Source organism: Stegostoma tigrinum, chromosome 21 (assembly GCF_030684315.1).
Source record: "Stegostoma tigrinum isolate sSteTig4 chromosome 21, sSteTig4.hap1, whole genome shotgun sequence".
Lineage (NCBI taxonomy): Eukaryota > Metazoa > Chordata > Chondrichthyes > Orectolobiformes > Stegostomatidae > Stegostoma > Stegostoma tigrinum.
In genome coordinates, this window is record NC_081374.1 from 5,023,946 (window position 1) to 5,037,475 (window position 13,530).

At 47.0% G+C, this 13,530-nt stretch overlaps 1 protein-coding gene across 1 annotated transcript in view; it reads right to left on the minus strand.

Moving 5' to 3' along the window:
• Positions 1-2,546: 2,546 nt before the first annotated feature.
• The window catches only part of wnt2bb (wingless-type MMTV integration site family, member 2Bb), a 56,237-nt gene continuing 45,253 nt past the window's right edge, over positions 2,547-13,530 (minus strand). Inside the window, exon 5 of the mRNA XM_048553229.2 lies at positions 2,547-3,732. Within this exon, the coding sequence (XP_048409186.1) occupies positions 3,503-3,732 (230 nt within the window). The 3' untranslated portion in view covers positions 2,547-3,502. The remainder of the gene's footprint in view (positions 3,733-13,530) is intronic.

A 13,530-nucleotide genomic window follows, 5' to 3' on the forward strand; every position in this document is an offset into this window, starting at 1 on the left:
ACCTGGTGACCTGTGATTTCTGACCTTGTCCAACACCAGCACCATCATGGCCCAAGGACATTAGTGATGCAGGTGAGTTTTTCAACAATTGATGGTAACTTTACTGAGACTGACATTCAATTCCAGATTTATGAATTAAATGTAAATCTTACTCACTTCCATGGTGGAGATTTGAATTCACATCTCCATTGTATTAGCCTGGGTCTACTAGACTAGATTATTAGACTATATTACTACTGCACCAGCACATCCATTTGAAGATGTTTACGGTGTAGTAGGTTTTTCATAGTTTGTACATTCTCCCCGTGTCTGCGTGGGTTTCCTCTGGGTGGCCCCACAGTCCAAAGATGGGCAGGGTGGGTGGATTGGCCATGCTAAAGTACCCTGTAGTGTTTAGGGATGTGTAGATTAGGGGGATGAATCTGGGTGGGATACTCCGAGGAGCAGTGTCAACTTGTTGGGCCGAAGGGCCTGTTTCATGTGGTGCATTCCATACCCTAACTACTCATCATGAGAACATGTTTTTCTTCACATTACTCTGATGTTTTTGTAAATCACTTTAAATCCCTGCTGTCTTGCTCATCTTCCTTTTATAAGTGGAAGCAATTCTCCACTCTTTCCAGCCACTCACGACTTTGAAAATTTCTATCTAATCCCCTCTTAGCCCTCTCCTCTCCAAGGAGAATAGTCTCAACGTCTTCAACCTCTGCCTCATAACAAAACTTTCTAATCCCTGAAACCATTCTTGTAAATCGCTTCTGCACTTTCTGTCTCCAACAAATTTACATCTTTCCTGTAATTAGAAGTCCACAAACATGCACAGTACTCCAGCTGAGGTCTATTTCAAACTCCCAGATATTGATGTGATCACAGGCCTGTTGTTCTTACCTCACAATGAATATTCTTGCCTCTGTACATGTGCAAACACATCAGTGTTCTGACAAAAGATATTGATCTGAATTGTTCTCCACGGGAGTTGTATAACTTGCTGAGTATTTCCAACACTTTCTGTTTTTGTTTCAGATTTTATTTATGTTAACTTGCCTCCACACGGACCTGGCCAATTTTTGTCCTTCTTCCAATGCCTTTAATTTCTATTTTGGGAAGCTTGTTGTCCACAACTTGGTTGCTGTGTCTTCTGTAACAATAGTCTGTCCATTTTCAACCAATCAGTACTTTCCTTTCAAACTGTATAAAAAATTGTTCCCCTTTATTTCGGTATTCTTGCAAATAATCCTGATGAAAAACTTCGACAAAATGCAGCTTTTTCCAGTCAAATTCTACAAAAATCACTAATTTTATACGTTTTAATTTCATCGCAAGTCGATTGCAGGATCCTTAGTCCAACTTGTATCCCTTTGGATTCACCAACCTTTGCTTTATATTCATTGACAAAAACAGTCCATGGGTCTCAGTCTTCTTACTTTAAATTGACCATAAGAAATAGGAACAAAAGTAGACTGTTTGGCCCGTTAAGCCTGCTTTGCCATTTAACAGGATCATGGCTGATTCGACATTCCTCATATCTACTTTCCTGCCTTTTCCCGGATTCCCTGATTGATCAAGTATCTATCTGCCTCAGTCTTCAATATACACAAGGACTCTGCCCCCACAGCTCTCTGTGGCAAACAGTTCCACAACCCTCTGAGAGAAGAAATTCCTTGTCATCCCAGTCTTAAGTTGGTACCCCTTTTATTATGAGATTATAACTCTGATCCTAGAATCTCCTATGAGGGGAAACATCCTCTCAGCTTTTACTCTATCAAGCCCCTTAAGAATCCTATACGTTCGATGTGATCACCTCTCATTCTAATAAACTCCAGTGAGTAGAGTCTCAACCTGCTTACCCTTTGCTCTTAAAACAATCCCTCCGTACCAGGGATCATCATCGTGAACCTTCTCTGAACTTCCTCCAATGAAATGGCAACTTTCCTTCGATGAGGAGACCCAAAACAGCTCACATTATTTCAGATGTGGTCTCCCCATCACCTTGTACAGCTGCAGTCAGACTGCTGCATTCTTATAACCCAACCCTGTTGAAATAAGGACCAACATTCCATTAACCTTCCTGATTCCCTGCTGCACCTGTGTGTTAGCTTTCTGTGTTTCATGCGCAAGTCTCTGCAATTTAAATAATATTCTGTGCTTTTACTTTACCTTCCAAAATGAACAATTTTGTATTTTCCCCACATTGTACTTAAGTTGTCAAATTTTTGTCCATTTACTTAGCATTTCAATCTTTCTGTAAACTGTTTCACTCCACAACCTGCTTTTGCACTGAACTTGGTCTAATGTTGTCTCACAGTGTCCACAGCTTTTTGAGTTTGGACGTGGGATTTGTTGTTAGTTTTGACTGTACCTTTTGTGTAATTAAAATCCATCCCGATTACACCTCCAAATGGTTTAAGTCTATCTTCCTTCATTTATGACAGCGCTACCACAGCGGATCAAGCTGAAAACACACAATACATGGGCTCCAGCCTAACTTCTTTTTCTCTTTAATTAGAAAAAGGTTTGTCTGTGAAATTACAAACAATGTACTCAGGTGGGGTGCCTTCAAATTACAGTACAGCGTAGAATGCAGTTTTGTTTTTGCATCAGCTTGTGACTGTAGGAACTGCACTTGCCAATCGCCAAACATTAACATACTATAGCAATGTAAGAATTATTACAGTTAAAAAAAAATCATTCTTAAATCATAAAAAACTTCAGGTGAGTTGCACTATTGAAATCAGCAGCAACAATTCAGAGCTAAACCTTATTTCTTATTGTCTTTGCAGAATTCCTGTTACAGATTGCAGGCTGTAGCTCTTGACATAAGTTCAAATCAACAGACAGATCAATCATGACCGGGCAAGTCTCTCTAACACACTCACTCGCTTTCTTTCTCTCTCTCTTTCACTGTCTCTCTCTCTCTTTCACTGCTATCCTCTTGGAGCTAATGTTCATAGTGCAGATTGTCTTGTTAATATACAGTTATGCAATTGCCTTCAGAAAGTGCAGGCTCCTGTTCCTTGCACAGAATGCAGCTTTGAATCCTTCTGAATGATCGTTAGAAGCGGTCAGCAGCTTTTTCACTTGTTAATAAGGCATTGATGTACCAATAATAATCAAAAACCCAGATTGTAGAAATTAGTCGCATGCTGCTGGTGCTACAGGGAGGTCCCCATCACTTGACAACTACAGAAGCCTTGTTCTTCACTTTTATAAAGTCGCTTTATAGACAGTTGCACTGTTCCATTTGGGAAAAACAATTAAAATTGCGAATGATAAGGTTCAGGATTTATGCTTTGTATTGCAATTCCCTCTATTCATAAGGAATATGCGATGATTTACTGAACATGTGCAGAGGTTCACCATGGTCCCCGGGACGTGTAGTCCATTCTTTAGTGCTTCACAGGGTATTAATTAAAAAGAAAAGCCATGCAGCTAAACTACAACTCCCCAAAATGCCACGTGCCTTCACGCATATCCCATGTTGAGGCGGCGTTGCTGGCTGGGATCATGTCTGGTCAAGCCAGGCAGCGCGTTTAGGAGCCTTGCAGGTGTGAAAATCGACTGTCTGTTGGCACTCCTTGCATTTTACTGCACAGCACCAGTGGAACTTGCACTCGCACTTAGTGACTCGCACAACTCGAGTGGTATCATAGCCCCGGCCGCAGCACATCACTTCACAGCCATCTGTGTCCTTGGATGACTTGTTACACATCCTTCCTGCTGTGCCCAAAGACCCTGGAAGAAAGAGAAAGTGGCACAGTGCAACTGTTAATGGATAGTAAATGCATCGAGGCAAACAGTGCATCCCACAATTCTTAGCTCAAACCAATCTCTTTGCGATCGACATTTCAATGCCAGACAGATTTGGAAAGTAAAATGACTTTGGTTGAAGGATAAATATTGGTCAGGTCAATGACAAACTACCCTGCTCTTCCTCAAAACAGTGCCCTGAAATTACAACCAACTGAGTGAGAGGTAGGAAGAAGCTTTAACTAAACGAGGCAATAAATTACGCAGAAACTACTCAAGACACTATTCAGGCCTCAACTGTCGTACAGTTTTGGTCCCATTATCCAAGGAAAGATATACTGGCATTGGAATTAGTCCAGAGAAGGCTCACTAGGTTGATTCCAGACGTGGGCAGATTTCCTTATAAGGAGATGTTGAATAGACGGAAAATTACAGGCTGGTTAGCCTAACCTCACTCATGGTTAAGGTATTAGGGTCCAATATTACGGACGGCATTGCAGAGTACTTGGATGTGCATGGTCAAATAAGGCTGAGTCAGCACAGCTTTGTCAAGAGGAGGTCATGCCTTACAAATCTGATAGAAATCTTTGAGGAGGTAATGAGGAAATTAGAGAAAGAAGAGCCAGTGAATGTGATCTATTTGGATTTCCAGAAGGCATTTAGAAAGCTGTCACATCGGAAGCTGCGAAATAAGATAACAGCCCATGGTGTTAGGGACAAGGTACTGGCATGGATAGAGGATTGCCTGACTGGCAGAAGGCAGACAGTGGGGATAAAGAGGTCTTTTTCAGGATGACAGCCAGTGACTAGTGGAGTTCCTCAGCTGTCTGCCTTTGAAGGGGGTTCAGAGGAGGTTTACAAGAATGGTCCTGAGGATGAAGAGCTTGTCATGTGCAGCGTGGTTGAGGACTTTGGACTCAATGGAGTTTAGAAGGACGAGAGAGGATCTGATTGAAACTTACGGAATATTGAGAAACCTGGAAAGAGTGGATGTGGAGAAGATGTTTCTACTCGTAGGAGAGACTAAGACACAAGGGGACGACCTCAGAGTGAAGGGACGACCCTTTAGAACTGAGATATGGAGGAATTTCTTGAGCCAAAGAATGGTGAATCTGTGGAACTCATTGCTGCAGAGGGCTGTGGAGGCCAAGTCATTGAGTATATTTAAGACAGAAATAGACAGGTTCCTGATTCATAGTTCAATCAACAGTTGCAGGAAGAAGGCAGAAGAACATATGGCTAAATGGTGGAGCAAACTTGATGGGCCGAATGGCTGAATTCTACTCCAAAATCTTATGGTATTATGGTACTCATTGGAATAAACAGTAAAGAGATGAGACCTTAGTAAAATATATATAATTGTTAAGGGTTTAACAGGATAGATGTGGAGAGGCTGTTTTCTATTGAGGGAGAGTCGAGGACCAGAGCGCATTATCTCAGGGTAAGGGGTTGTATATTTAAGACAGAAACGAGGAACAATTTCTTCCCTCAGAGGAGAGTGAATCTGTGGGACTCTTTGCCATTGTGGGTTGTTGAGGCTGGGTCTCTCAGTGTATTGAAGGCTGAGATAGACAAATGTTTGACCCATAAGGGAATTGAGGGCTATGGGGAAAAGGCAGGAAAGTGGAGTTGAGGATTAACAGGTCAGTCACTGAATGGTGGAGCAGGATTCAGCAGGATCCTGATTTGTGGCTCTCATTTACACTGCAGAACCGACTTGCTGCTGATCAGAAAATCCAGGCTCTTTCAATTTGATGATTCTTCATTAAAAATATTGATTGATGGAGGATGACAGAGTACCCGAACACTTTCTGTACAGTGTCTTGGTCCCTGGACCACCATCCCTTTGCAATGTCCCTTCATCCACTACAAGATCGCCTACAAATCAGACGTGAAAATGGCACTGGGGGCAGTCACTGGTGGCCACGACCTCTCCACGCTGACCATCTGGAAGGACACTGGAAGAGGCGAGCAGAAAGGTAAAGCTCAGCACTGTAAGGCAGCAGTGCTGACCACTGTGCCACCATGCCATCCCAAAGTTCTGAGAGTCATGCGGGATTCAAACAGTTAACTCTGTTTTTTTCTCCGCGGGTGTTACCTGACCTTGGGTCTGAGATTCTCCAGCACGCTCTGATTTTATTGTCGGGCATTTGAAGGGCTTCTGCTAAACTGCTTGTACCAACTTGACAATGCACTGCACCTGGCGCTAACCCTCATGATTCACTGGTCTTTATGATGTACTGGCTCAAAAGCACATATTAGGCTCAATTACCTGTCACCCACCCTCTCCTTGTGTAGCCAATTCTACTGAGACAGCCATGTCAGACTTGGATTCCAGACTCATACCAGACAGACAAACTGGAAGCTGGAAGAACACAGCAGGCCTAGGCAGCATCTGGAGGAAAGGAGCAGTCAACGTTTCGGGTAATAGACTTCTTCAATCCACACAGACTGTCCATGGGGAGTCTGCACATTCTCCCTGTGTCTGTGTGGGTTTCCTCCGGGTGCTCCAACTTCCTCTCCCTCAGTCCAAAGATGTACAGGCTAGGGTGGATTGGCTGTGCTAAATTGCCCATAGTGTCCAGGGATGTGCATGCTAGGTAGATTAGCCACGGGGAATGCAGGATGATGGGGATAGGGTGGGAAGGAAGTGGTGGGTCTGGGTGGGATGCTACTCAGAGTTTGCATGTGGATTCGGAATGGTCTGCCTCCACAGTGTAGGATTCTAGGGTTAAGATGCAAACTGTTGTCACACAAGATTAATAAAACATTACACAGATAACTCTTGGAGAGGACAAGCTGTCCAGGATTGAATTTCTCCATCTCAGTCTCCATCTCAGGCAACCAGCTTGTAACTGATGTCCATTTCAAGCCCACCGACTCCCACAGCCACCTAGAATACACCTCCTCCCACCCACCCTCCTGCAAAAATTCCATCCCCTATTCCCAATTCCTCCGCCTCCGCCGCATCTGCTCCCACGATAAGACATTCCACTCCCGCACATCCCAGATGTCCAAGTTCTTCAAGGACCGCAACTTTCCCCCCACACTGGTCGAGAACGCCCTTGACCGCGTCTCCCGCATTTCCCGCAACACATCCCTCACACCCCGCCCCCGCCACAACCGCCCAAAGAGGATCCCCCTCGTTCTCACACACCACCCTACCAACCTCCGGATACAACGCATCATCCTCCGACACTTCCGCCATTTACAATCCGACTCCACCAACCAAGACATTTTTCCATCCCCACCCCTGTCTGCTTTCCGGAGAGACCACTCTCTCCGTGACTCCCTTGTTCACTCCAAACTGCCCTCCAACTCCACCACACCCGGCACCTTCCCCTGCAACCGCAGCAAATGCTACACTTGCCCCCACACCTCCTCCCTCACCCCTATCCCAGGCCCCAAGATGACATTCCACATTAAGCAGAGGTTCACCTGCACATCTGCCAATGTGGTATACTGCATCCACTGTACCCGGTGCGGCTTCCTATACATTGGGGAAACCAAGCGGAGGCTTGGAGACCGCTTTGCAGAACACCTCCGCTCAGTTCGCAACAAACAACTGCACCTCCCAGTCGCAAACCATTTCCACTCCCCCTCCCATTCTTTAGATGACATGTCCATCATGGGCCTCCTGCAGTGCCACAATGATGCCACCCGAAGGTTGCAGGAACAGCAACTCATATTCCGCCTGGGAACCCTGCAGCCATATGGTATCAATGTGGACTTCACCAGTTTCAAAATCTCCCCTTCCCCAACTCCATCCCTAAACCAGCCCAGTTCGTCCCCTCCCCCCACTGCACCACACAACCAGCCCAGCTCTTCCCCCCCACCCACTGCATCCCAAAACCAGTCCAACCTGTCTCTGCCTCCCTAACCTGTTCTTCCTCTCACCCATCCCTTCCTCCCACCCCAAGCCGCACCCCCATCTACCTACTAACCTCATCCCACCTCCTTGACCTGTCCGTCTTCCCTGGACTGACCTATCCCCTCCCTACCTCCCCACCTACACTCTCTCCACCTATCTTCTTTACTCTCCATCTTCGGTCCGCCTCCCCCTCTCTCCCTATTTATTCCAGAGCCCTCACCCCATCCCCCTCTCTGATGAAGGGTCTAGGCCCGAAACGCCAGCTTTTGTGCTCCTGAGATGCTGCTTGGCCTGCTGTGTTCATCCAGCCTCACATTTTATTATCTCAGGATTGAATTTGGTGAGCTGTTTTTGTTAACATGCTTCATTTGTTTTAATGTTTTCATCTGGTGCTTCTGAGTAACCATATGTCTTCCATTCTGCATTGTCTGACGGCTCATTTTCCAAATATCAATTTAAACATTAAATTGAGAACTCAATATCCTGAGCTGAGTATTTTCCTTCTGTGATATAAAGTTTTTTTCTGATACTTGGGCGGAGTGGTTGGGTGCAGCTCATTCAAAGCTGACAAAACCTGATATTCTAAAGCTTCCCCAGTGCAGAACTGTCAACAAAATGAGCCAGTACATCATAAAGACCAGTGAATCATGAGGGTTAGCGCCAGGTGCAGTGCATTGTACCGGTCAAGTTGGTACAAGCAGTTTAGCAGAAGCCCTTCAAATGCCCGACAATAAACTCAGAGCGTGCTGGAGAAACTCAGACCCAAGGTCAGGTAGCACCTGCGGAGAAAAAAACAGAGTTAACTGTTTGAATCCTGCATGACTCTCAGAACTTTGGGATGGCATGGTGGCACAGTGGTCAGCACTGCTGCCTTACAGTGCCAGGGACCTGGGTTTGATCCCACCCTGGGTGACTAACTGTGTGGAGTTTGCACATTCTCCCCGTGTTTGCGTGGGTTTCCTGCAGGTGCTCCAGTTTCCTACCACAGTATGAGGTGCAGGTTAACGGATTAGCCATGTTAAATTGTCCATAGTGTCCAGGGGTGTGTAGGTTAGGTGGGTTAGACATGGGAAATACAGGGATAGGGTAGAACATATGTCTGGGAAGGATGCTGTTTGGACAGTCAGTGTTGATTCAAGGGCCAAATGGCCTGCTCTCACACTGTAGAATTTCTATGATGATTTATGAACTGCCCATCAATAATGCTATAATTTTTAATGCTGCAATTACACTGGTCTGCGGATGCAGATACACTGGTCTGCGGATGCAGATACACTGGTTTGGGAGCACAGATACACTGGTCTGCGGATGCAGATACACTGGTCTGGGAGCGCAGATACACTGGTCTGCAGATGCAGATACACTGGTCTGCAGGTGCAGATACACTGGTCTGGGAATGCAGATTCGCTATATTGGGAGTGCAGCTATACCTCTGCAGATGCAGATACACCAGTTTGGGAGTGCAGATACGCCAGTCTGTGGGTGCAGATACACCAGCCTGTGGGTGCAGATACACAGGTCTGCAGATGCAGATAGACTGGTCTGAGAATGCAGATGCACCGGTCTGGGAGTGCAGATATATCGGTCTGGGAGTGCAGATATACCAGCCTGTGGGTGCAGATACACCAGTCTGAGAGTGCACATATGTCGGTCTGGGAGTGTAGATGCACCAGCCTGGGAGCACAGATACACAGGTCTGTGGGTGCAGATACACCAGTCTGGGAGTGCAGATATATCGGTCTGCGGGTGCAGATACACCGGCCTGGGAGCACAGATACACCGGTTTGCGGGTGCAGATACACCAGTCTGGGAGTGCAGATATATCGGTCTGGGAGTGCAGATTCACTGGTCTGGTAGTGCAGATATGCAAGTCTGCAGGTGCAGATATGCTGGACTGGCAGTGCAGATACACCAGCCCGAGAGTGCAGATACACCGGTCTGGGAGAGCAGATATACCGATTTGTGGGTATAGATACACTGGTCTGTGGGTGCAGATATGCTGGACTGGCAGTGCAGATACACCAGCCCGAGAGTGCAGATACACCGGTCTGGGAGAGCAGATATACCGATTTGTGGGTATAGATACACTGGTCTGTGGGTGCAGATACACCAGTCTGGGAGTGCAGATATATCGGTCTGGGAGTGCAGATGCACCAGCCTGGGGGCACAGATACACAGGTCTGTGCGTGCAGATACACCAGTCTGGGAGTGCAGATGCACCAGCCTGGGAGCACAGATACACAGGTCTGTGAGTGCAGATACACCAGCCTGGGAGCACAGATACACCAGTCTGCGGGTGCAGATACATCAGTCTGCGGGTGCAGATACACCGGTCTGTGGGTGCAGATACACCAGCCTGGGAGCACAGATACACCGGTCTGCGGGTGCAGATACATCGGTCTGCGGGTGCAGATACACCGGTCTGTGGGTGCAGATACACCAGCCTGGGAGCACAGATACACCGGTCTGTGGGTATAGATACACTGGTCTGTGGGTGCAGATACACCAGTCTGGGAGTGCAGATATATTGATCTGGGAGTGCAGATCACCAGCCTGGGGGCACAGATACACAGGTCTGTGGGTGCAGATACACCAGTCTGGGAGTGCAGATGCACCAGCCTGGGAGCACAGATACACAGGTCTGTGAGTGCAGATACACCAGCCTGGGAGCACAGATACACCGGTCTGCGGGTGCAGATACATCGGTCTGCGGGTGCAGATACACCAGTCTGTGGGTGCAGATACACTGGTCTGTGGGTGCAGATACACTGGTCTGAGGGTGCAGATACACCGGTCTGTGGGTACAGATACACCGGTCTGCGGGTACAGATACACCGGTCCGTGGGCGCAGATACACCGGTCCGTGGGTGCAGATACACCGGTCTGCGGGTGCAGATACACCGGTCTGCGGGTGCAGATACATCGGTCTGCGGGTGCAGATACACCAGTCTGTGGGTGCAGATACACTGGTCTGTGGGTGCAGATACACTGGTCTGAGGGTGCAGATACACCGGTCTGTGGGTACAGATACACCGGTCTGCGGGTACAGATACACCGGTCTGCGGGTACAGATACACCGGTCCGTGGGTGCAGATACACCGGTCTGCGGGTGCAGATACACCGGTCTGCGGGTGCAGATACACCGGTCTGTGGGTACAGATACACCGGTCCGTGGGTGCAGATACACCGGTCTGCGGGTGCAGATACACCGGTCTGTGGGTACAGATACACCGGTCCGTGGGTGCAGATACACCGGTCTGCGGGTGCAGATACACCGGTCTGTGGGTACAGATACACCGGTCCGTGGGTGCAGATATCTGGGAATGCACATGGAGGTGGTGAAGATGCACTGATGCTGAAGAGTAGTTCACCTGATTGAGGAGTTGCAAATATGCTGATCGATGGGGCGGGAGGTGGTGGTACTGTCACTAGACCAGGTAATGTTCTGAGGATCTGGCTTTGTATCCCACCAGGGCAGATGGTAGATTTTAAATTCATTAAAAGTCTGGAATTAAGAGTCAATTATCAGGGAAATAAACTATAATCTGGTTCATCAATGTTCTTTTGCTAAGGATACGGTTTCTGATCTGGGAGTGTAGGTACTGATGGAGCTATTGTAGCTATACTGATCTCTAGGTGCAGATACACTGAGGTTGCAGATTTACTGAATTGAAGATGTGGTTACACTGAACTGGGAAAGTGCAGATTCTAAGTTTTTTATATCTAGGAATTACTAAATTTGGTTATTCTTCTTGTACAGTGACTTCCTGAAATCTGTATGTTTGGGGATGTATTCATTGCAAACTACAAGCAGCTGACGGACTGTGACCAAGTCGCAGACTGGTATCAGATGCTGCCCTTCAATCACTGGGCCAGGACCCCCGACTGAAAGTTTGGCCTGATTGAAGCTTGCTGAGAACCATGCCTGGCTTGCCAGCTTGGATTTGGCACAAGATGGTGAGGCAAGAGGGGGGAAACATGAGCCTGCAGCCCTGGCTGACGAGGCAGCATGCAAAAAGACAAGGGAGGAATGCAGCAAGCCTCCAGGTGGACTGAAAGGCAGAGAGGACAGTGCTGAGAGGCAGCCAGGCCCAGTCTGTGAGCTGGGTGCCTGCCCTGCATGTAGTGTCCTTGCTGACGCATTACAGTGAGAGTTGCTGGTGCAGCCACCTCAATGCAGGACGCAGTGAGTAATGGGGATGCACTATCACCTTCATGTTCCCCTCCAAACCACTCACTATCCTGGTTTGGAAATATATCACCATTCCTTTAGAATCGCTGAGCCCCGATCCTAGAATTCCCTCCTTAAGGGCATTGTTCAAGAAGGGCAGCTCATCACCACCTTCTCAGGGATGATTAGGGACAGGCAATAAATGCTGACCCAGCCAGTGATGCCCATTTCCCACGAATGAATATGAATTAAAAAGCTTGAGGTACAGGAACAAAGAGCAGAAATGCCCTGCAAGTGGATCAGAAATGGTGATGTGGAAAGGCTGGTAAGGGTCTGACATCAAGGTCCATGAACAAGACGTGTGGATGGTCATTGTCCATGAGTCAATGTGCCCTGAGATGTTTGTGCCCAATGTCCAAGATGGAAGCCAAAAGGAACACATGGTGAGCTGGGATCGCGAGGGGCCCACTTGGGCCTCCAGCTTGGGAATTCTCAGCATCTAGTTCCTCTCAGTGGATGGTTAAAGGTTAATAATGCAGTAAAACCTGCCCAACAACAGGCAATCACCCCTCGGCACCCCACCCCCAGCTCAACAGATATTTCGCCCACTGTCTGGAGGGAATCTTGTCTCAATATCCTAGAATTCTGTTGGGAAATGCACTGAGTTGCTGCTGACATCAAGATAGGCCTCGCTAGAATTCTCGCATGATTCTTACTGATTTCTCACCACATCTCATATTGCTCAGGCTGCTACAAGATTCTGCCCATGGTTTAGTGCATCTTTGCAACTGGTTATGGCAGGCTCTGGATTATGACAAAGTGTGTTGGGAGGATCAGGCCTTAGGGCTATCTCCCTAGGGATCCCACTTTATTCTCCCCACCAACTCCTAACCCTGGATGGAGCATATTGCACGCATTCCAGTATTAACCCTTTCAGGTACTTCCTGAACCAAACATCACAACTGCCCTCCTTAAACCTGCATGTGTATATACTTTCCTTTAAATACCCAACATTCCAAAACAGCTAACTTTTTTTTAAACCCCAAATTAGTTCTATTGAAAAAGGTTGTTAGAACTTTTCTCTGAGCACATGGGTTCAAATTCCGCCCCAGCAACTATTGGGAATTAATTTGATTAATCAATCAGGAAAATGATTGATTAGTATTAATCCATATTGTTGACCGTCGAATATTGTAAAATGTATCAGTTCACTGCTTTCCTTTAGGGAAGGGATTTATTGTCTTTACCTGGTCTCACTCTAAATCCACAGCAATGTGATTGACTCTTAATTCCCCTGAAATGGTTAAACAAACCACTCAATTCAGGGGCAAATTTGGATGGGCACCACTGGCCTTGCCAAAGATACCCACACCCTGTGTAAGTGTAGAAATGTAATGCCCCAGACCACATGGTTCTAGCAGGTGCCTTACCATCACCTTCTCAAGATTAGAGCAACTCGGGCTGGGCAATAAATGATGGCTTTGACAATGATGTCTGCACCCCACAAACTTCTAAAAGCATTGTTAACAGTTTCCTGTTCTTCTGGCAGTTCCCTCTACTGCTGGGGAAGGATCACTAGATCTAAAATGTTAACTCTGATTTTGCTTCACAAATGTTGCCAGACTTGCTGAGATTTTCCAGCAATTTTGGTTTTTGTTCCCTTTACTTTCCAATGTCCTGGATTGCTATTTCCTAATTCTCCGTTTGCCCCTCCACCCCACATCCATTCCTCTCATTGACA